The sequence below is a fragment of the Bufo gargarizans genome, chromosome 7 (assembly GCF_014858855.1).
Source record: "Bufo gargarizans isolate SCDJY-AF-19 chromosome 7, ASM1485885v1, whole genome shotgun sequence".
NCBI classification, from domain to species: Eukaryota; Metazoa; Chordata; class Amphibia; order Anura; family Bufonidae; genus Bufo; species Bufo gargarizans.
In genome coordinates this window covers 94,080,351-94,104,536 of record NC_058086.1, presented here as the reverse complement: position 1 = coordinate 94,104,536, position 24,186 = coordinate 94,080,351, and the positions used below count along the sequence as shown (strand labels likewise).

At 45.1% G+C, this 24,186-nt stretch overlaps 1 protein-coding gene across 5 annotated transcripts in view; it reads left to right on the top strand.

Annotated features, from left to right (window-relative positions):
- GORAB (golgin, RAB6 interacting) overlaps window positions 1-24,186 on the top strand; it is a 255,671-nt gene that overhangs the window by 98,050 nt on the left and 133,435 nt on the right. For 4 of the 5 annotated variants that reach the window (XR_006390885.1, XR_006390886.1, XM_044301549.1 and 1 more), the window contains exon 6: window positions 18,820-18,960. The exons of the other annotated variant lie outside the window; for it this stretch is intronic. Coding sequence is in view for 2 of the 4 variants with exons in the window: in XM_044301549.1 (XP_044157484.1) it covers window positions 18,820-18,960 (141 nt within the window). In the remaining 2 variants the exon portion in view is untranslated. The remainder of the gene's footprint in view (window positions 1-18,819; window positions 18,961-24,186) is intronic. 5 annotated transcript variants of the gene reach the window in all.

Below are 24,186 nucleotides of genomic sequence, written 5' to 3'. Positions count from 1 at the left end.
GGTCGGAGGGGGGAAAGCCATTAGACCCCTGAGGGGCCCCTGGGGCCCCAGCACGCCCACTGCACGTGACAGCAGCTATAGCTGCTGCCACCACTGGTAGTGCCTGCTTCCCCTTGGCTTCCGACCAAGTCGCCAGTTCAGATGGACTAACCTGGCATCCCAATTGTGGAGGAACCCTGCAGAGAGGCTTTACCTGGGAGCCCTACTTCTCCTGGGACAGCCTTGACCTTATTTGCATCCTCCTCCTCCGCAGCTGTCTGCCCCCTGCTTGTCCCCTCAGTCACCACACCTGAGGACAACAGGTTCCAGCATACTTGTTGGCCACACCCTGGGGCCTCAGCACAGCTGGTGTGAATGACCCTCTCCCCACTGAGGGGAGAGTCACACATTACATCCCCCACCCCCACATCCTCATCAACAGGCATGTTATGAACATTAACAGTATCAACAGGGGTGAACATGGCATCACATTCTGGGGGATCGGACCTCGGGGTGTCAGCGGCCACGTACTTAGACACAATCCCATCCAGGTCAGTTCCCAGCAAAACACTGGCAGGGATATTTGAGGATACCCCACCTCTCTCACTCCTCGACTGGCGCCCCAGTCCAAATAGACCTTGGTGGCAGGCAGTGCCGGTTCTACTCCTCCAATCCCGGAGACAGTAAGGGATCTCCCGGGCAATAAATCATGGAGTGCCACCAGTTCAGGCCGTACCAGAGTCATCTCAGCGCCGGTGTCTCTAAGTCCCATGGCCACGGCCTGGCCCATGGTGACCGGTTGAAATTTGTGAAGGGACCTCCCACCACCTCCACACAACACAGTGGATGGCTTCCGTGTCGATGACTTGGATGGGTCCCTCGGGCACTGTGGACTCATGGCCTTGAAGTGTCCTGGCTGCTTACAGAGGTGGCAAATTCAGTGTTCCCCCACCGACGTGGAAAGTGAAGGCGGGGCTGGTGCCCAATTGGGCCTAGGGGCAGGGGCAGTAGGGACAGAGTGTGTCTTACCCCATCTTCAGCCCACAGGTTTCCGGGCCTCTGAAGTCCTGTTAGTGTACTCGTTGGCCAGGGCTGCTATTGAAGAGGCCCCCTTTGGCTTCCGGTCACGGAGATACTGCTGGAGGTACTCCAGGCAATTCCACAAGAACTGCTCTGTGGCGATGAGCTCCTTCAGCTGTTGGACTGTGTAGAGCTCCAATCCCATGGTCCATTGGTCGACCACTCTCAGCAGGGCCCGCATGTGATCGGCCCAGCTCTGGGTAGGACCCCGCTGCAAACTTCTGAGCTTTTCCTGGTACGACTCAGAGGTTAAGTTGTCCTGCTAGACCAGAGCCTGCTTGATGTCCTCATAGCTCAGGATTGTCTCGCTGGGAGGGTACCCGAATATTTCAAGGGCTTTTTCCCTGAGACGTGGCATTAAGAATCTGGCCCATTGGTCCTCTGGCAGCTGGTACTGATGGCAGGCCTTCTCAAACGCCAACAAAAAGGTGTCCAGGTCCCCATCTTTGTCCAGTAGGGGGGAGTCCTCCGCCCGTAGGTTTGGAATCCGGATCTCTGGAGACTCTCATTGGGCTGGGAGGGCTGCTGGTGTCGGAGCTGGAACATTTGTAGCCGGTGCTTGCTCTCGGCCTGTATGCAACGTTATTGCTTGTGACGCTCTTCAGCCTCTGCTTGCTCGCGACGCTCTGCAGCTGCCATGAGGATCTCATAGGAAGCCTGGTCTCCGGCCTGGAAACTGTCTAGTGCAGCCTGTAGGAGAGCAGCTTAGCCTGCCTGGCTGGGGGGGATGGGCCGGTGGAGTGCGGCTTACTATGGGCCTCACCACTAGCAACTAGCTCCTTGGTGAGCTTTGGCTGTGCTCTCCCTCGCCTTGAAGATAGTCGCCTTCCACCACCTCCTTGGCCTCCAATCTGGACTGTGTCCTCCCTGCCACTGTCCCTAGCATCGGCCATCTCCTTAGCCTTGCTTCTTGTGATACTGGCCATCATTGCCATGGATGATCACTGACCTAGACTGCAACCTGATGGGCACACACCTTTTTGTATTTGCACTCAGGCTGTCTAGTGTTGAGCTGAACTTAAAGGATAACTGTCATATTTTTTATTTTATTTTGCTAAAGTGTAAGGCAAGTGATGGGTAACATTTTTGCAATAGACTTTATTTAGCCCAAAAGTTTATTTTTGGTAGAAAACTGGGGCTCAAATAGCCCTTAGCAGCACTCTTCAAAAGAGAGTTGCTAAGGGCAATTCGTCTCCTATTTGAAAAGGGGAGACGGGCTGTGCGGGCGCTGTGCTTCTGCCTCCCGTGTTTCCCTGGGAGACAGAAGGCTGGGCACAGGAGTCTTGGGAGTTAAAATTACATTTATATTCCCCCTTTCTATGCAATCTAATGCTCAGTTACATTCACTGACCTGCGATCCCTGGAAATAATTCATGAAGCAGCCGCCGGCTCACTGCGCACAGTGCTTCTACTTCCGGTGCGGCTGATTCATGAATTATTATCACAGGGATCGCAGGTCAGTGAATGTAACGGAGCATTAGATTACATAGAAAGCGGGAATATAAATGTAATTTTAACTCCTAAGACTCCTGTGCCCAGCCTTCTGTCTCCCAGGGAAGCACGAGGCAGAAGCACAGCGTCTGCACAGCCCGTCTTTTCTAATCTGAGACGGATGGCTCTTAGCAACGCTCTTTTGCGTGAGCCTTTTGACCTGTATCCGGCCCCTCCCCTTTCCGCCTCTGAGAAGGGTCCCCCCTCTCTGCTGGTCCGTGCAGCCCAACGACCCACATAACCCCTTTTAGGGTTCACGGCTCCATACACGAAAGTCACAGGGAGATGGTTCTGGGACCAACGGACCCGCCTGGGTTCCGGCTACAAGAAGAGTCCAAACCTGGTACCGTTATTTGGTTTGTGGGGAGATATGTATATCTCCCCTCCCTGGCATCCTATTACCAAACCAAGAGGAGGAGCCTAACATTCCTGACCCTCCCATTGTCTGATAGTTGCGGGTCCCACCTCTGGGACCCGCACCTACAAGGAGAACGGAGCAGAGAAAGTTGAGGAGGGCGCACTGCGCATGCGCATCGGCCCACAATGAGATTGACCCTTGACCTCTGTAAGGGCAGGAACACATGAAGAGAGTTTAAATTCCCCCCACCCCTCCACCTCCTCAGTGCTTTCCTGCCCCTACACGGGCCAACATGTGTTGAGAGCCCTCCTATCAGGAGGGTAGTAACTTTGTTCCTTCACAGGAGTTCTCCTGCTGTCCTCCCGCGGCAGGGGCTAAGGCTGGACAGCATGGAGCAACAAGGACCCTCGTCTCAGCTTATGCTGGGGCCTGCGGTCCTTCCTTACCTCTAGACCCCCTTCCTTACATCGGGAAGCAGTCTAGGGTGCTGGCTTCACAGGGAGGTTCGCACGCTGCGTTCGGCATCCTCCTTACTAGAAACACGTGACCGGCCAGGGGAGTAGGTGCGGCGCATGGAGCGCGAACATTAGGAGGCGGGCCGCGCTGACGCACGTACCTATAGAGGGCTGGTGCGGCGCAGGCACACGCCGACAGCCAGGGGCGCAGCTGGATGACGTCAGATGCCGGGGGATGTTTAAAAGAATCACGGTTCCAGCCAGCCTTTGCCTGCAAGCACTACGATGTCAGAGACACCTACTCCCTGCCAGGAAGGTTCTGATCCTTCTGCCATCAGTACCGTGAGTCCCCTCCGGGGGGGGGGATCCGGCCTTAAGCTAAAGGTCGTTTCGGCGCATTGCCGGATGCAACGTTTAGCTTTTTCTCAATGGTTACCATGGCTGCCGGGACGCTAAAGTCCTGGCAGCCATGGTAAAGTGTAGTGGGGAGCGGGGGAGCAGCATACTTACCTTACCATCCGTGCGACTCCTGGGGTGCTCCAGAGTGACGTCAGGGCGCCCCAAGCGCATGGATCACTTGATCGCATGGCACGTCATCCATGTGCATGGAGTGCTCTGACGTCATTCTGGAGTGCCGGGAGCCGCGCGGACTGTAAGTATAGCGCTCCCCCGCTCCTACTATGGCAACCAGGACTTTAATAGCGTCCTGGGTGCCATAGTAACACTGAAAGCATTTTGATGACGGATCCGTCTTCAAATGCTTTCAGTACACTTTCGTTTTTCCGGATCCGGCGTGTAATTCCGGCAAGTGGAGTACACGCCGGATCCGGACAACGCAAGTGTGAAAGAGGCCTAAGTCAGCACTTATAGTTTAGTTGCTAATTGTGGAATATCTGGTTGTTCACTCACTTGCAGGGCACTAAAGAGTCTAAAACAAAAGTGAGACTTCTAAAATGTAATGCGTGCCCCAAAAGGCTCCCTGAGAATTACAAGAAAAGACTGTGCAGATCCTGCACGGCAGAGATCTGTAAAGAACAACAACCAGCTATTCTTACAGAAATGAAGTCATTTATTCTGGATGAGATTAAGTGTTTGGCCACTATGTCAACTCCCGCCAGTACCCCTAACCCTCCCAAGAAGCGCAAGCTTTCCTTTATTTCCTCCTCTGATGCCGAGGATGCGGAAGAAGCCTCCGTCTCATCTAGACAGATATATAACGAGGACCCCCTATGAGAGGGGGAGATCGTGGCGGAAGATAAAAAATATTTATTCTCTTCAGATGATATGGAGGAACTGCTTAGGGCCGTCAGGTCCGCAATGGGGATTGAAGACACCCCTAAGCACCGTACTGTCCAAGACGAGATGTTTGGAGGTCTTAGATCAAAACTTCCATTGTTTTCCCATCAAACAAAAACATACGGGAGATGATTATGGAAGAGTGGTCTGATCCAGAGAAGAGGCTAGGGGTCCCCAAGGAGTTCAGAAATAGACTTTGCTTTGACCCGATGGAATGCAAATTATTTATTGAGACCCCTAAGGGTAGCCAAGGTGGTAAAGAGAACCGCTTTACCTTTTTGAGGACTCCTCTCAGCTGGGCGATCCGATGGATCGAAAAGCGGACGGGCTCCTGAAAAGGTCCTGGGAGTCTTCGATGTTTGGAATCAAAACGAATATAGCAGCAACATCCGTAGCCAGGGCCATGTATATCTGGCTAGGAGAACTAGATGAACACCTAAAAAAATAAAACTTCTAGAGAATAGATTTGTGATTCTTTCCCGCTCCTCTGCTCCGCCACAGCATTCCTAGCAGATGCCTCTGCGGAATCTATCAGTTTTTCAGCAAAAGAAACAGCTTTTTCCAATGCCGCCCGGCGGGCACTATGGATGAAGGCCTGGTCAGGGGACAAAGCCTCCAAAGCCAAGCTTTGCTCTATCCTGTTCTCAGGAGAATTTGTATTTGGGCCCACGCTAGATAAAATTCTATAAAGAGCTGCTGATAAGAAAAAGGGTTTTCCGGAGGATAAAGAAACTAAAAGGAAGCCCTTTCGTCAGTTTCAACCTCAACAAAGATCTTACCCTAAAGGGGGAGAGGCTTCATCCTGAATCCCCAAAACAGACCAAACAACAATGACACCAGAGTAGGGCACAGACTGATGGGCTTTCTATCCTCATGGGAACAGATCACCTCAAATCCCTGGGTACTAAGCATAATCTCCCAGGGTTACAAGATACAATTCACATCAGTCCCCCCCAAGAAGATTCTTTATCTCGGCCCAGAACAGAGTAGAATTACCAAAGATATTGCAGGGTGTCCGAGATCTTCTAAGTCTAGGTGTAATTCAGAGTCCCAGTACTAGAAGAGAGATGATTCTATTCTAACCTCTTTCTAGTAAAAAAAACAAAACAGACCAGTCTTTTCGAACCATAATAAGCCTAAAGCCTTTAAACAGATCCATTCTGTACAGGAAATTCAGGATGGAAACCATCTCATTCACAATTCCTCTCCTCCAAAAAGGGGCATTTATGTTGTCGACCGACCTCAGACGCATATAATATTACCATATCCCTATAAATCATTTCTCTCAAAATATTTACGGTTCGCACTAAAGGGCGTGGACTGTTCGATCCACCACTTTCAGTACGTCGCCCTTCCATTCGGCATCTCCTCTGCAAATATTCATTTTTTTTTTTTTTTTTTTTTTACAAAACTCGTGGTGGAAATGGTGGCTTATCTTCGCCGAGAGGGTATAACGATCATCATATACCTCGACGACTTCCTGATTCTGGGCAGATAAGAAGAAGAAAACCTAACGCTTCTCGGTTGGATCATAAACAAAAAACAATCCACACTCACTCCATCCAGAAGAATAAGGTTCCTAGGGGTAGAACTGGACTCAACCTTACTAAAGACCTTTCTTCCACAGGACAAAACAGAGGTGCTGATAAAAAAAAGATTGTGACGTTTCAGAGTTCTCACAGATGCTCTATCAGGGAAGCCATGAGCTTACTAGGTAGCCTAACCACCTGCCTACCTTCAGTCCCTTGGTGCCAGAGCCATACGAGAATAACCCAGAGCTGGATCCTGAGAGAATGGAATGGGAAACGGGTAGACCTAGACAGAAGAATATGGATACCACAACGGTGGCATATTTGATGCACCAGGGTGGGACAAAGTCCTGCTTGCTAGGGGGAGTGGCAAAAAGAATCTTCTCTTGGGCCAAAAGAAACACCTTATTGCTCTCCGCCGTCCACTTGAATGGATGCGAAAATACAGTGGCAGACTACCTGAGCAGAGAGAGAATAGATCCGGGAGAATCCGGGGGAAATCTTTCAGAAGATATCCAAAAGATGGGGTCATCCCGAAATAGACTTATTCGCTTCCAGACGAAACACTCAGGTAGATCTTTTTTGCTCCCTAAATCCAGAGGACGGACCTTGGGCGATAGACGCCTTGTCAATACGCTGGAGATGGAGACTAGCATACGCATTCCCTCCAATACCTCTAATCCCTCGAGTCATCCAGAAGTTCCTAGGAAAACCTACCACTCTGATCCTGATAGCTCCTTTATGGCCAAAGAGTAGCTGGTTTTCCGCTCTGAAACAACTGTCGTTGGAAGAATCTTGGGAGATCCCCTTTCAGAGAGACATGCTAGTCCAGGGCCCTCTTCTACATCCTGACCCAAGAATATTCAGACTAGCCATTTAGATCCTGAGAGCGAGACCTTAAGAAGTAGAGGCCTTTCAGATAGTGATTCTCACCCTCAGGGCCAGTAGGAAAAAGGTTACATCTTCAATCTACCTAAAAATCTAGAAAAAATACTGCTCTTGGTTAGGGGTGGGTCACCTGGACACCACCTCTCCTCCCATCAATAACATTTTAGATTTCCTTCAGAATGGCTTGGAATTAGGATTGAGACCTAGTACCCTTAAAGTACAAATATCGGCTCTTAGCACCTTCTACGACTGCAGCCTAGCCAATCACAGATTGGTCAGGAGATTCATCAGAGCAGCAATCAGATTAAGACCCACTCTAAGATCTAGGCCTCCAACTTGGGACCTAAACATCGTCCTAGAGGGTTTAACAAAACCTCCCTTTGTGCCGCTGTCAAATATTTCTTTAAAGCATCTTTCCCTAAACGCATTCCTGATAGCAATAACCTCAGCCAGACGTATTGGAGAGCTTCAGGCCCTTTCCTGCAAGGAACCATATCTCCAAATCAACGAAGATCACATTAGTCTAACGCTTGATCCTGGGTTCCTCCCTAAAGTGGTCTCATCCTTCCACCGGGACCAGGAGATAATCTCCTAATACAGTTCTCAGGAAGAAATAAGGGAAAGAAGCTCTCTAAATCCTTTTATAGCTAGGTGGATTAGATCCACCATTGAGTGTTGTTTGTGCTACAGGGCAAACCCAGCCCTGGGAGTCATTAAAGCCCATTCTACTAGAGCCACTGCCTCTTCTTGGGCTGAAAAAGGAGATGTCTCACGTGACCAGATATGTAGGGCTGCAACCTGGTCAAGTGTAAATACCTTTGTAAGACACTATCGTCTTAGTCTTCCGGACTCGAATGAAGCTCCTTTTGGCCGGATGGTTTTACAGACTATATTCCCACCCACTTGGTCATTTGTTACCTCTCATTGTCGGCCGTCATAGTAGATGAAATGGAAAAACCACAATTAGACTTGCCGGTAATTCAGTTTCCTTGAATCCACCATGACGGCCCGTACTATTCCCCAAAAAAATAATATTTATAAATATATATAAATATATATATTACACAGGGAAGATATAGATAATATATTAAGGGGTATGAATCAATATCCTTTTATTTTTGGGTAATTTGTAAAGCAGGAGGTGGAGGGGTGGGGTCAATTTAAACTCTCCATGTGTTCCTGCCCCTACAGAGGTCAAGGGTCAATCTCATTGTGGGCCGTCATGGTGGATTCAAGGAAACGGAATTGCCAGTAAGTCTAATTGCGGTTTTTCTGTGGAGCCGCTGAAAATAAAGCGCTGGCTTGGCTATTTCCGTCGGCCCCATAGAAATGAATAGAAGCGGTGACCGCCAGCCACAACTCTCCCCGGCTCCTTTCTCCTTGTAGGTGCGGGTCCCAGCGGATCCTAGCGATATGCCTCCATTGTCTAATATGGGAAAACCCCTTTAATGTCTTTCTAACGTTTTTAATATTTTTAAAAAAAAATTGAATATTTTATTTAAATTTTTTTTTACAGACTGCAACTTCGCGATGATATTATGGAGGACTTAGTTTCTCTTTGGCAGCGAATATGCCCGAATACAGGATGAAATCATTTTAACTAGTTGTCTGGCATTTCCTGTTTGATTTAATTGATGTCATGAACAGGTGATTTGTACCTATAAAATGCTGTTTGGAGTCATTTGACACCATGCAGTTGAGAAAGGCTGGACGGGCCGAAACGCGTCCTGTAATGTAATATTTTTGATGAAATAAAGAATATAATGAATTGAAAAATAAAAACATCTGCTGGGATTATCTATTGGTTTCTATTATGTAAGCCCCACAAAGTGACTTCAGACTTGAACTAGTCCTTTAAAATGTAAGAAAATTTCCAAAACCCAATTTTTAAGATTTGCTTCTAAATTCGAAGCCTTCTAACGTCCCAAAAAAAGAAAATGTAATTTACAAAATGATCCAAACATGAAGTAGACATATGGGAAATGTAATAACTATTTTAGGAGGCATCACTATCTGTTTTAAAAGCCGAGAAATAGAATTTTTGAAAATTGCAAATTTTTCCCAATTTTTGATAAATTTGGTATATATTTTTTTAAATAAAAATTTAATATTTTGACTCAAATTTACCACTGTCATGAAGTACAGTATGTGATGAGAAAACATTAGGGGGCCCAGGACAGAACCTTGAGGGGCACCAACAGAGAGGTAGCGTGATCAGGAGGTGGTGGATGAATGGGAAACACTGAAGGTTCTGTTGGTGAGGTACAGGGCCAGGTCTCTGATGCCAAGGGAAGAGGGCATTTGCAGGGCTCCAGATGGCGACCAAAATGGCCGCCAATGCGACTTAGAATTTACAAATGGCGGCAAGACTTTTTAGTCTTGTCACCATTTGCGACTAGACCCGCTGCCACAGCTCTACAGTTGAATGCAGCGGCGGGCACAGGAGATGATAGTTCTCTGCCCTGCCGCCGATGTTCTTCTCAGCAGCGCAGTGGAGGAGTCTCTCCCTCCCCCTGTGCTGCTGCCGCCGCAGCCACAGAGAAGAGAGAGGGGAGGAGGGGCTGTGACCACTGCGCCACCATTGAAGATAACTGACCTGTTAATACAAATACAGGAGGCGGGTGCTGGAATCAAATAGCCGGCACCCGACCTCTATGACAGGGAGCTGCGATCCGCTGCAGTTAACCCCTCAGGTGCACCTCCTGTATTTGTATTAACAGGTCAGTTATCTTCATTGGTGCGCAGTGTACCCCCAACACCCCAGTATAATAAACATTGGTGGCGCATTGCACCCCCCCAACACCCAGTGTAATAAACATTGGTGGCGCAGTGCCAATGAGGATTAAAAAATAAAATTTAGGTGAGTTACATTTATTTTTTTAACGCCTCCAGCCCTATTTTACTAAGCATTCTGTTCTAAGAATGCCATTTGGTTATAAGGGAAAATATTTACATCTACACAACCTTGAACCCAAACCTGAACTTCAGTGAAGAAGTTTGGGTCTGGGTACCACAGTCAGTTTTTTATCACGCGCTTGCAAAACACATTGCACCCGTGCAATAAAAACGGAACAACTGAACGCAATCGCAGTCAAAACTGACTGCAATTGCGTACCTACCCGCGCGGTTTTGCTGCAATGCACCCGGGACGCATCCGGAGCCAAACGTGACGCCAGTCTGAAAGAGGCCTAAGGCTACTTTCACACTTGCGGCAGTGTTATCCGGCAGGCAGTTCCGTCTTCGGAACTACCTGCCGTATCCGCCTATCTGGATGTGACTGAAAGCATTTGTGAGACGCATCCGGATGCGGATCCATCTCACAAATGCATTGCAAGAACAAATCCGTCTCTCCGCTGGTCATGCGGACAGACGGATCAGTCTTGTATCTTTTTTACGGATCCTGCATTCCAGTATTTTGAATGCTGGATCCGGCACGAATACATTCCTATGGGGAAAAATGCTGGATCCAGCATGTCTTCAGTTTTTTTTTGCCGGAGAAAAAAAACGTAGCATGCTGGGGTTTTCTCTTTTGCCTGATCAGTCAAAATGACTGAACTGAAGACATCCTAATGCATCCTGAAGGGATTACTCTCCATTCAGAATGCATGGGGCTATGCCTGATCAGTTATTTTCCGGTATAGAGCCCCTGTGAGGGAAATCTATGCCGGAAAAGAAAAACGCTAGTGTGAAAGTTCCCTAAAATATTAAGTTTAAATCCCCCCCCTTCCCAATTTTACATATAAAATATATAAACAATAATAAATAAAATATTACATAGCGCTGCGTCCGAAAAGTCCAAACTATTAAATTATTTTAAAAATCTTCTATGCGGTGAGTGACGTAACTTAAATACATACCATGTGATTTGCCATTTTTTAGTCACCTTGTCACCCCAAAAAATAGTATAGGACTGTTCTATTATGGGTCGGACATTTCATAAAATGGTAAATGCACGCAGCTTTTTTTTTTTTTTTGTGTGGTATTATCACAATACTTTTTTATGGTGACGAAAGCTAATCAAAATTTTGGTATCGAAACAACCCTACGCTGATCTGATGGGCGTAGCGTTGTCACGATAGCAAAATTTTTATTCGGTTTCGATTTGCCGACTAAAAATTAAATTTGGCCCCTAAATTTTTCAGTTCAGGGGCCAATGGCTACTAGGTATTTTTTTTATTTATTTTTTTGTCTGGAGCACTGATTTGTAACAGGAGAGAGTGGTCAACAGTATAAAAGACAGAGGACAGGTCAAGGAGGAGGAGTACAAAGTAGTGACATTTAGCTTGGGAAGTTAGCAGATGGTTGGCAACTTTGGTTAGGGTAGTTTCAATGGAATGATTGGGTCTGAAGCCAGACTGCAGGGAAAAAGTAGGGGTAGTTTTAATCTTTCACGTATTTTGTTGATTTTATCTTTGAAACATGAGGAAACGTCTTTAGCTAAGATTAAGTGTGCGGTAGGGGGCATCGGGGGAGTAGAGAATTAAAGGTATTAAATAGTTGTTTTGGGTTGCGGGAAAGCGATTATATACGTTTCACAGTTGTTTTTTTGGTCTGGTGAGTTTGTCAGAGTTGATTGAATTGCCAGTTTCTGGTGTGTGTGAGAGGGGCAGCTGAGTTAATGGGTGACTTAATTGTGGTGTTGTATAAAGCAGTGGCTGCGTTAGCGTCTTGAAGGGAAACATGACGCCTAGCAGTGAGAGAGAGAGTCAGAGACGGTGTGAAAAGAGAAGTGTTTGAGGTTTCTACGAGGGTGTGCTAGTTTATAGACTGGAGAGCAGTGGTTGAGAACGTAAGAACATTGTGGTCTGAGAGGAGGAGTGAGGGAGAAATTAGATAGGGAGCAAAGGCGAGTGAAGACAAGGTCTAGCGTGTGTCCATCTCTGTGGATGGCTGTGGAGGACCATTGTGTGAGTCCAAATGAGGCAGTAAGGAGTTTGGAGGCAGTTGAGTTGTGTGTGGCAATAGGGATGTTGAAGTCTCTCATAAGGGTCCATTCACACGTCCGTAGTGTATTGTGGGTCCGTAATACACCCGGCCAGCACCCCCATAGAACTGCCTATTCTTGTCCGCAATTGCGGATGATGTGGAATTGCGGATGATGTGGAATCCTTGTATTTTTTATTTTTTTTATTATTTTTTTTAAGCCTAATGATGGCTTGCTTAACTGATGGTGACAGCTCTTTGTATCTCATCTTGAGAGTTGACAGCAACAGATTCCAAATTCAAATGGCACACTTGAAATGAACTCTGGACCTTTTAGTCTGCTCATTGTAGTTTGGATAATGAGGAAATAACACACACCTGGCCATGGAACAGCTGTGAACCCAATTATCCCATTACTTTTTGTCCCTCAACAAGTGGGAGACATATATGCAAACTGTTGTAATTCCTACACCGTTCACCTGATTTGGATGCAAATACCCTCAAATTAAAGCTGACCATCTGCAGTTAAAGCACATCTTATTTGTCTCATTTCAAATTTATTGTGGTGGTGTATAGAGCCAAAAATGTTAGAACTGTGGCGGTGTCCCAATATTTATGGACCTGACTGTATATATAATAAGAACAGAGATATATGGTGGAATGAATGCACATTTGAAAAATAACAGAACAACATATCAAAGATCTTGAGAATGAGTCCTTAATTATCTTACAGATAAGGGGTGTGAAAGTTTTATGGTCTCTAAATTGATGTTATCTCAGAGACCTGGTGCCCCACTATATCTATAGAAGACTCTTTAGATCTTGTAGTGTGTCATAAATCCTGGGGACAGATTCAGTCCAGTATTCAAAGTGTCAAGCAGTGTTATAAATTTGTATTCCCAAATTCTTCTAGCTGTTTGGGTTTTGAAGTTACCTTTTAAAGGTCTTCTGTCACCCCACTAAACAGATTATTATTATTTTTTTTGTGTACTCCTAATCCCTATCCTGCGATATTGCCATACATTATGGTATTAATAATTTTCGTTCAGTAGATTTAGCAAAAAACGTACTTTTAAGATATGCTAATTACCTGTCTACCAGCAAGTAGGGCGTCTACCTGCTGTTAGCAGCCGCAGAAAACCTCCCCCTCCTTCTGTTGATTGACAGGGCCAGTCGCGATCTCCTCCTCCGGCCGGCCCTGTCAGCATTTCAAAAATCGCGCGCCTGTGTTGATTCGGCGCAGGCGCTCTGAGATGAGGAGGCTCGTCTCCTCAGCACTCCTTCAGTGCACCTGCGCCGATGACGTCACCGAAAGAGAAGACGTCATTGGCGCAGGCACACTTAGGGAGTGCTGAGGAGGCGAGCCTCCTTATCTCAGAGCGCCTGCGCCGAATCAACACAGGCGCGCGATTTTTGAAATGCCGACAGGGCCGGAGAAGGAGATCGCGGCTGGCCCTGTCAATCAACAGAAGGAGGGGGCGGTTTTCTGTGGCTGCTACCAGCAAGTAGACACCCTACTTGCTGGTAGACAGGGATAGCGTATTCTACATGCTTCCCAAAATACACAAAGCAGGGAATCCATGGAGACCAATCATTTCAGGTGTGGGAACCCTCACTAAAAAAAAATCTCAGGTTGGATAGAGGGCATCCTCAAACCATTAGTGAGCAACACAAGAAGTTATCTACAGGACACCACTGACTTATTGAATAAACTGTCAACCATGGTTCCCCTCCCTAATGACACTATCTTGGCAACTAATGATGTGGAATCCTTGTATTCAAATATCCTGCACTATGATGAATTAACTGCTTGCCGAGTATACTTGGAGCCGAATGGGATCGTCTCAGAGTCTGTACTACAACTGACCAAATTCTTCCTCACACATAACTATTTCTCTTTTGACAAGGAGATATGGTTACAGTGCACTGGGACCGCCATGGGCAGTAAAATGGCACCACAATATGCTAATCTCTTCATGGCAAAACTGGAAAATAATTTTAGGGTATCCTGCCTCAAAAAAACCTTGGCCTACTTCCGTTTTAATGATATCCTAATAATCTGGACCGACTCTGAACATGAACTGATAAAATTTCATGAACAATTCAACAAATTCCATCCCACCATAAACCTGACCCTCAACTATTCATACACAGAAGTCCGCTTTCTAGACACCACCATAAAACTTCAAGACGGCTCAATGCAAACATCCCTGTATCGAAAACTTATTAATCGACCTACATACCTCAAATGGGACAGCTTCCACCAAAAACATATTAAAAAGTCCATAATATATATTCAAACCGTCAGATATAACCGATTCTGTTCCAGCCCATCAGACAGGGATGAGCATTTACAATATCTGAAAAGGACATTTTTACACCAGGGCTATCATCCTGCTTCAACTGAAGATCAGATCACAAGAGCCACCAAGATCCCCAGAAGTCAACTTCTCCAATACAATGAAAAGAAACAGAACCAGCGTGTACCTCTGGTTGTGACCTACAACCCACAACCAGAGGTACTGAGGAAAAAATGCCCAAAAAATTGCATTATGTCCTACGTAAGGATGAACGACTAAAAACAATCTTCCCAGATCCCCCCCCCCCTACTAGCTTACCAACAACCTCCAAATCTAGGGAATATTCTGATCAGATCAAGATCGAGGCCATGCATCACAGAAAAATGAACCCATCCCTGTAAATATAAGAAGATGTAAAACCTGTTCCCATATAATGACAACAGATGAGATCCGGATCCCCAACACACAGCAGGACTATAAGATCCCTGGGACATTCACATGTTCTACATCTAATATTGTTTATCTGATTCTCTGCACTAAATGTCCTGTTTAAGGCCTCTACGTTGGAGAAACAGGACAGAAACTCAATGCAAGGATGAGGTCCCACCGCCACACAATTAAAAAGAATACATACTGCTGTTTCTTCATATATTCTTGTAATACGTCTGATGAAGGGACTGGTGATGTCTCAAAAGCTCGCTTTGTAACATCATTACTTCTATTTTTGTTAGCCATTAAAAGGTACAGTCCTGATCAAAAGTTTAAGGCCACTTGAAAAATTGCAAAAAATATTTAGCATGGCTGGATCTCAACAAGGTTCCAAGTAGAGCTTCAACATGCAACAAGAAGAAATTGGAGTGAGACAATTTTTGAGCATTCAATTTAATAAAAACAACGAATAAACTGAAACAGGCTTTTTTTCAGCTGATCAAAAGTTTAGGACCACACCTCCCAAAAAAAACTAACCCCCCCCCCACCCCCCCATAAACAGAAATCCAACTTCCAAATATGAACTCAGTAATGAGTAGCTCCGCCGTTATTGTTTATCACTTCCAAAATTCGTTTCGGCATGCTTGATGCAAGCGTTTCCATGAGGTGAGTGGGAACTTTTCTCCAAGTGGTGAAAACGGCCGCACTTGCCATCCATCCCCAAAGGTTCTCAATTGGATTTAGATCAGGGGAACACGCAGGATGGGCCAAAAGAGTGATGTTATTCTCCTGGAAGAAGTCCCTTGTCCTGCGACATTGTGTACTGTAGCGTTGCCCTGTTTAAAAACCCAGTCGTTACCATACAGACGAGGGCCCTCAGTCATGAGGAATGCACTCTGCAACATCTGGACATAGACAGCGGCTATTTGACGCCCCTGCACTTCCTGAAGCTCAATTGTTCCACTGAAGGAAAAAGGGCCCCACTGTGGTGCGTAGAAAACATCTCAGGTGGGATCTGCTTGTCATGCCAGTAACATTGGAAACCATCAGGACCATCAAGGTTACATTTTTTTCTCATCAGAGAATGTCTCATGTTTGGTGCTCTCTTGCAAAGTCCAAACAAGCAGTTCTGTAGCGTTTATGGAGACTAGGTCTTCGAATACTTTTTTTTTTGTTTTTAAAGCCCTTCAGTCTCAGATGCCGTCTGATGGTTATGGGACTGCAGTCAGCACCAGTAAGGCTGCTTTCACACTAGCGTTCGCTGGTCCGCTCGTGAGCTCCGTTTGAAGGAGCTCACGAGCGGACCCGAACGCAGCCGTCCAGCCCTGATGCAGTCTGAATGGAGCGGATCCGCTCAGACTGCATCAGTCTGGCGGCGTTCAGCCTCCGCTCGCCTCCGCACGGACAGGCGGACAGCTGAACGCTGCTTGCAGCGTTCGGGTGTCCGCCTGGCCGTGCGGAGGCGTGCGGATCCGTGCGGATCCGTCCAGACTTTCAATGTAAGTCAATGGGGACTGATCCGTTTGAAGATGCCACAATGTGGCTCAATCTTCAAGCGGATCCGTCCCCCATTGACTTTACATTGAAAGTCTGGACGGATCCGTACTAGGCTATTTTCACACTTAGCTGTTCTATGCTAAAAATAATGCAGACGGATCCGTTCTGAACGGAGCCTCCGTCTGCATTATTATGAGCGGATCCGTTTAGAACGGATCCGCCCGAACGCTAGTGTGAAAGTAGCCTAAGGGCCTTAATTTGGGTCGAGGATTGTCCAGTGTCTTGATCCTCCGGCTCAGTGCTGATGACATTTTTTTGGGTCTTCCACTTGACTTTTTTGTTCCATAACCCTCAGGATCATTTAAGAAATTCCAAATGACTGTCTTACTGCATCCCACCAGCGATGGCGCGCTGTGAGAGACCCTGCTTATGCAGTTCAACAACCCGACCACGTTCAAAAAGGGAGAGTTTTTTTTTGTCGATTTGTCGACTCAATTTTAGTTACCCCATGAGGCCTCAGTACAGTGGGTTAGCGACTGTGTTGGACATATAGTAAGCACACTTGTATATTGTAATAACCAGCTGTCAATTTCTCTCCATCTCACTATGGTTGCAGGACCTGCGATCATGTGATGCCCCACGTGACCATGACGTTGCGGTCACGTGATGGGTCACATGATGGCGCTGATGGGCAGAGCCTAGATGACGCAGATGGCTCAAATGGTGCAGCTGAGCCGGCGTCTCTTGCTGCACTGCCACACGCGGGATCCAGCACACAGACTGTGTAGGAATAGGAACCAGTCTGTATCGCAGGGACAGGTCCACTGACCGGCTACTCCTGACGAGCTAAGTACCTCCTTTCACCCCCATTTGTGACTGCGGCTTGTTGTTATACTGCCACACTATGGGGGTTGTTTGAATGAGACATGATACATATCAGCTGTTAATAACTGTAGCTGTCTACAGTTCAATTGTAATTTGGTGAACTGTCCCAACTGGTAGACAAGTCGCCGCTACTGTTGCTGACATCCATTTCTTTGGGCCCCTGACGAACTGTAACACAACAGAGAAACGCGTCGGGCCATTTTATGGTTATTGAGCATCGCAGCTTCAATCAACATTGTATATGTGTGCGGTGATCAACCCTTGACACCCACACATACATTCTTTTCAGGACACTTATCCTCACAGGTCAAGTGTACCAATGGCGGTCGCCTCCAGGGACCTGGTGGCGCATCTGCAGGTGGTGTACAACAATTATCTCTAGGGAACTCCTCCCCCCTCACTTGCTCCTTGTCAGGACGAAGCTGGGCAGTCAGAGCACTGCTTAGGGAGAACTGAGGGCTTTTGTCAGGAGGTTGTGGAGTACGGGAATAGGGCTCTTTTTATTAGGGCACTAATAGGGGTTGAGACCCAGCATCCCTCCCCCCCCCTTCCTCCCTCCCTCCCTCCCTCCCTAGAGTTTTAGTATACTCACCACGAGTAGGGTGGACCCCCACCCTGCTCCTATATATTTTTTTCTGCACCTTATCCTAGGGCATTTATTTTATTATAAATATTATTAAAAGTTAAATATTAAAGGTGACCATCATTCCAAAATTGCTTACTCAATCACTAGGTACCTAAACCCCAACGGCTCATTATTTGTGTAGTATAGTCCTTCATCTTTAACACCCTAGAGGCGATCCAGGCTGGCGTTTACTGGTGTTTTCATGCTTTTCCAGATACCCCCCCCCCCCCCCGTGAAGTGAGTATCAGCTCATTATATTTTAATACTAGTACATTTTAATAACATTTACATATGTAATTTTTTTTATATACATGAAAAATGTATTTCCCTCCTCCCATGAGCAAGCCCCCCCCCCCCCCCGCCCGGGCACAAATAAGTTTAACTCTCTCCCATGAGATGTATCTTTAGTGCGTGAAAATAGCACAACTTCCACTACCGTAACCAAACTTATTCCCAGTGGACTTGTCGGGGTCATTGGAGCGGGTTGTGCTGAATGTGATTCTTTCACATCCGACCCACCCGTTTCCCCCTTTTTTATATTAGCTCCTCTATCCAGTAAGTCGAAGTAGCGAGAGAGCGCATCAACTTTGGTATTCTTCTTGGCTGGGTGGAAACATAGAACAAAATCAAACTGTGTGAAGAACAGTGACGTGAATGGATCTAAGCTGTGCCCAGGCCACGTAACATAGTTGTAACGTCACTTGACTGTGGTAAGCAGCCAGAAGGCCACAACGCTACTGCTACCTTTTCAAACAGCTGATTGATGTGGGTCCCAGGTGTTATCAGATGCTGATGGCCTTTCCAAAGGATAGATCATCAGTAAGAAAAAGATACAAAGCCCCTTTAAGAGTGGGGGAATCATTCATTCAGATTTTTTTTAAATAAATGAAATTAGATTTTGAATATTTATTCATTTTATTACTTTATTTACTTTGTTTTGTTCCTGAATGATCTCTACTATCAATAGTTTTATGCTGTATATTTAGATAACTGAAATAATCTAAAAATATCTGATCACCTACCCTTCTTTCTTGTGCTTTTAAATCCATTAAAATTATTATTATTATTTTTTTTTGTCATGAAGATCAAAAAGAACCCAAGCAGAGGCAGTAAAACTTAATAGAATCCAGAAACAGCTTCAAGCCTTGGATGAGATAGTGTCCACAGATATTGGTATTTTGCGGAACCGAATTGAGCAGGCATGCATGGAGTTTTCCCAAGCCAAGTAAGCAATATTTCTTTATTTAGTGTCACCAGGTATAATATCAAATGTTTTAAATATACACAGAATGCTGTACTACTCTACAGAAATTAAAGGGGTTGTCCGCTTTATTTATATTGATGTCCTATCTACAACATAGGTCATCAATATCAGATCGAGGGGGGCTGACTCCTACAAGTAAATAGGAAGAGATTTGGACAGCTTAGGTGTAATTACACCTACTCACATCTGCGGTTGAGACGACGAGCAGGTAAGCAATGAAGAGAAGGTACCGTCTCTTCATACAGCTGAGGATAGCTCATCAATATAAATAAAGCAGACACTCCCTTTAACCCTTTCTACTCCTGGCCAATTTTCACCTTCTAACATGTCACTTTATGTGGTAATAACGCTTTTACTTATCCAAGCCATTCTGAGATTGTTTTCTAGTGACATATTGTACTTCATGACAGTCATAATTTTGAGTCAATAAATTTCACCTTTTATTTATGAAAAAATCCCAAATAAAATAAATAAAAGAATTTGCAATTTTCAATATTTCTATATTTCTGCTTTTAAAACAGAAAGTGATACCTCATAAAATATGTATTCCTTAAGGCTACTTTCACACTTGCATTTGGTGCGGATCCGTCATGGATCTGCACAGACGGATCCGTTCAGGTAATACTAACGTCTGCATCCGTTCAGAACGGATCCGTTTGTATTATCTTTAACATAGCCATGACGTTTCAGTCTTTAACACCATTGAAAGTCAATGGGGGATGGATCCGTTTTCTGATGCGCCAGATTGTGTCATAGAAAACGGATCCGTCCCCATTGTCTTACATTGTGTGTCAGGATGGAACAGTTTGGCTCAGTTTCGTCAGACGGACACCAAAGTGTAATGGAGACGGAACAGAGGCAAACTGATGCATTCTGTGTGGATCCTTATCCATTCAGAATGCATTAGGGCAAAACTGATCCGTTTTGGACCGCTTGTCAGAGCTCTGAACAGATCTTACAAACGGAAAGCCAAAACGCCAGTTTGAAAGTAGCCTAACATTCCCAATATTTCTACTTTTATGATGGCATCATTTTGTAAATGTCATTTTATATTTCTTAGGATGTTAGGTTTTTGAAATTTAGATGCAATTTTTTTTAGATTTTCCTGAAACTTTTAAAAAAAGTTTTTTTTTTTTAAAAAGACCAATTCAGTTATGAAGTCACTTTTACGGGTTTACATCATAGAAATTTCCAATAAATAACCCCATTTCAGAAACTACACCACTCAATAAATTCAAAACTGATTTTACAAACTTTAAGTCTTTGGGTTAGGGTTTCGATACCAATATTTTGTTTTGGTTTCCATACCATAAAAAAGTAAAAATAAAATAAAACACAAAAAAAGCCTTTTGATTATTTAAACATAAAACATTTATTACATTAAACAGAATAACCTGCACCAGTGTTGTCAGAGTTCAATATTGAATTTGACAATGTAACAATGCTAATGAGGAGCCTTCACCTCTCCTGCTCAACTCCTCTTTAGGCAAATAATTCTGGAGCATTTATTCTGTTTTACAAACTCAACCCCAACATTAACCCCATGTTGCCCATTATGTGAGATAGTACACTACTTTGGTGCTCACTTACTATTAATGTGAGGCACATGGGGTCCAGTCCAAATGTGCCCAGCCTGACATTAAAAATAAGTGACCCTCATCATGTTTAAAACATGGCAGTGGCAACATTGGCGTTAATGAGTCACATTAACCCCAATCTTGCTGGCTGCCTGATACAAATGTTTTTTACCTGCCTTTATTTTGACGCAGGCTAATCAATCTAGACTTGCACTGTGAGGGTGTGGGGTACCATCTATGCTGGCTGTTCAGGGCACTGGTGCTCGGGCTGAATGTGAGCTGTGCACTCAGGAGGAGCAGCTCATTAACTCAGCCTCCGCAGCGGTAACTTTATTACCTCCCACGTCCCTCCTCCTGCTTTCATTAATAGTCAAACATTCATTGGTGCACCGTCGTAGTGGTGCGGGCAGCTTCACAGCCCGCTGACTTCATTGGTCTGTCACAGCGGCCACGTCATAGGAGGGAGGGATTCCCTCCCTCTGTCCCTCCGTCCCTCCTTCTCCACTGTCTGTCGAGCTCAGCACACGCCATATTGTCATATAAGAGGAGCACAGTATAGTACCGAAAAAACTAACATCCCGATATCGAATCGATACTGGCATAAAAGTATCGATTGCGTATCGAAAGTTCGATATTCTATACCCTACTTTGGGTGTTCCACAATAATTAAATGGAGATGGAAAATCAAAATTTAGCTTTTTTGGTAGATTTTTCATTTATCCATATTTTCCTGTAACACAGCACAAGTTAACAGCTAAACAAGTCAATATTTATTACCCATATTCTGCAGTTTATAGAAACACCTCCTTTATGGTTGTGGACTGCTGTATGGACACACAGCAGGGCGCAGTGGGCAATCGGCAACATATAGATTTTGGAGGGCAGTTTTCACAGGAATAATTTTCATGCGCCATGTTGCAGTTGAAGACCACCTGATGCACCACTACAGTAAATCAAATCCCAAAAAGTGACCCCATTCTGGAAACTACACCCCTCAAGGAATCTTTCAAGCCATATATTGAGCACTTTGGGCCCAAAGGTGTTTCATAGAATTAGGAAATACATGATTGAAAATGAAAAATTACATTTATTTCAAGAGTTGGTTTAGGCTCAAATTTTCCACTTTCAATGTGTTGCCCATTTCCTCCTGATTACAGCAATACCTCATATGTGCTTGTATACTGCTGTATGGGCGTACCACAGGGGTCAGAAGGAAAGGAGCAACAAATGGCTGATGGAGGGCAAATTTCTCCTGATTAATTGACGGGCACCATCTTGCAATTGAACCCACCCTGATGCACCCCTACAACGGAAACACCCAAAAAGTGACCCTATTCTGGAAAATACACCCCTCAAGGAATCTATCAAGGCATGTTGTGAGCACTTTGACCCCAAAGGTAATTCATGGAATTGGCTGTGAATATGAAAAAAAATATATAAAAAAATAAATAAAAAAAATGACGTTATGCCCCAATTTTTCACTTTCACAAGGGGGAACTGGAGAAAATACACCCCAGTATGTGTTTCTCATTTTCTTCCCATTCAGGAAACACCCCATATGTGCTTGTAGCCTGCTATATTGTAAACAGCTAAATGTGAATTTGGCTGGCCTGAATTGGCAGACATGGATTTTAGGTGTCATGTTGCATTTAAAAAATTTCTTGAGATCCCCAGAAATTAAAGACCACAAGAAATTACCCCATTTTGGAAATAGCACCCCCGTACGAACATTTTAAGAGGTGGAAAGGTTAGTTTTCAGTAAACAGGTGTCTTACAGAAGGCAGAAACGCTTATTGAAGGATTTCAAAGAACACATTTGTGAAAATGAAAAATTAATAGTGGACCCCAATTTTTGTATGTATTCCCCATTTTCTCCCCATTCAGGAAACACCCCATATGGGCTTGTAGCCTGCTGTATGGGCGCACAGCAGGCAGAAAGCTAAATGTGAATTTGGCAGGCCTGGATTAGCAGACATATATTTTTTTTTTTCCTTGTCACATTTAAAAATTCCTGAGGTCCCCAGATATTAAAGACCCCAAGAAATGACCCCATTATGGAAATAGCACCCCAATACGAAAATTCTAAGTGGTGGAAAGAGTACTTTTCAGCAAACAGGTGTCTCACAGAATTGAGTATGTATTGGTTGGTGAAAAGTGGATATGTAAGCAATGCGGACAAAATTTAGAGATATAAGGTGGTGAAACTACAGGGAGCATCAAGGATGAAATAATTCCATGGATGAGTGGTAGATTCTAAAACACTCCTTCATGCACAGGCCAGGTTTTTCAGGGCATGTTCCACAGTGGTAAATAGTGTCCTTTTTAATCCCCCTTTTTGAACACACTCAATCTTAATCCCATCTTTTTGGGTTCCTTTCCCTTTCTTGCTGTCTGGGGGACTGCACCTGGGAAATGTTGTCCTGGTACAACACGGACATAGTGGGCCCTTTTCTGCTTGGTTTGGAAGAAATAGGGCCTTGATCACTTCTTGAAAGTTAAGAAATGGTCCTCAAATGGCACGTACGTGTTGTACATTGCCGTCTGTACAATGTATACGGCCAGCTTTTTGCACCACACTTTTTTTTTTTTTTTTTCGTGTGGCACTGTAGGGCTTCAGAACTTGATCTGAAAGATCAACCCCGCCCATGTGCCTGTTGTAGTCCAGAATGCAGTCTGGTTTGGGGACAGTGGTAGTGGTACCACGTACAAGGGCAGGGGAGCCGGTGTTACTGTGAATGGTGGTCATCAAAAGGACATCCCTCTTGTCCTTGTACTTAACCGTCAGCATGTTCTCATGGAGGAGAGCCCTACTTTCACCCTTTCTCAGTGGTCGTCCTACCAGGTATCTAGGGAGGCCTCTCAGATTTTTGCGTACTGTGCCGCAAGCCACAGTCCCTCTGGCAGTTAGGGACTTGAATAGGGGTATGCTGGTGTAATAGTTATCCACATAGAGGTAGTAACCCTTATCCAGCAGTGGGTGCAGTAAGTCCGACACTAGTCCTCCCCACTATCTCCTAGGACTGGGGAGCATTCTGGGGGTTCAATTTGATAGTCTTTCTCTTCATAGACCCGAAACCTATAGGTGTACCCGGAGCTACTCTCACAGAGTTTATACATTTTTATGCCATACCTTGCTCGCTTGGTGGGCAGGTACTGGTGGAATCTTACCCTCCCCTTGAAATATACCAGGGACTCATCTAGATATTTTGTTCTGGGGTGTACACTTCAGCAAACTTAGTGCTGAAGTGGTCAAGGATGCCACTAATTTTAAAAAGCCGATCATTATAATGCAAACATTTCAGAATCGACTCAAATCTATTCTGGGCCATGGAATTACTGAATATTGGAGTGTGGTACAAGACATCCACACTCCAATACTGTCTAATATCAGTTTTTTTTAACAAGCACCATATGTAGCACAAGCACCCAGAAGATTTTCATTTCTGCTGCTGTAACTAGGGTTCAACCAAGGGGTCTTGCGTATGGCGATGTAAGGTTCTGGGTAATAAATTGCTGGGCATATAAATTTTGCTTGGGCCACAATAAAATCTTCACTGAAAAAGATTTAGAAAAAATCCATTTCTGTGAAGCCCATGCAGTCAATTTGGAT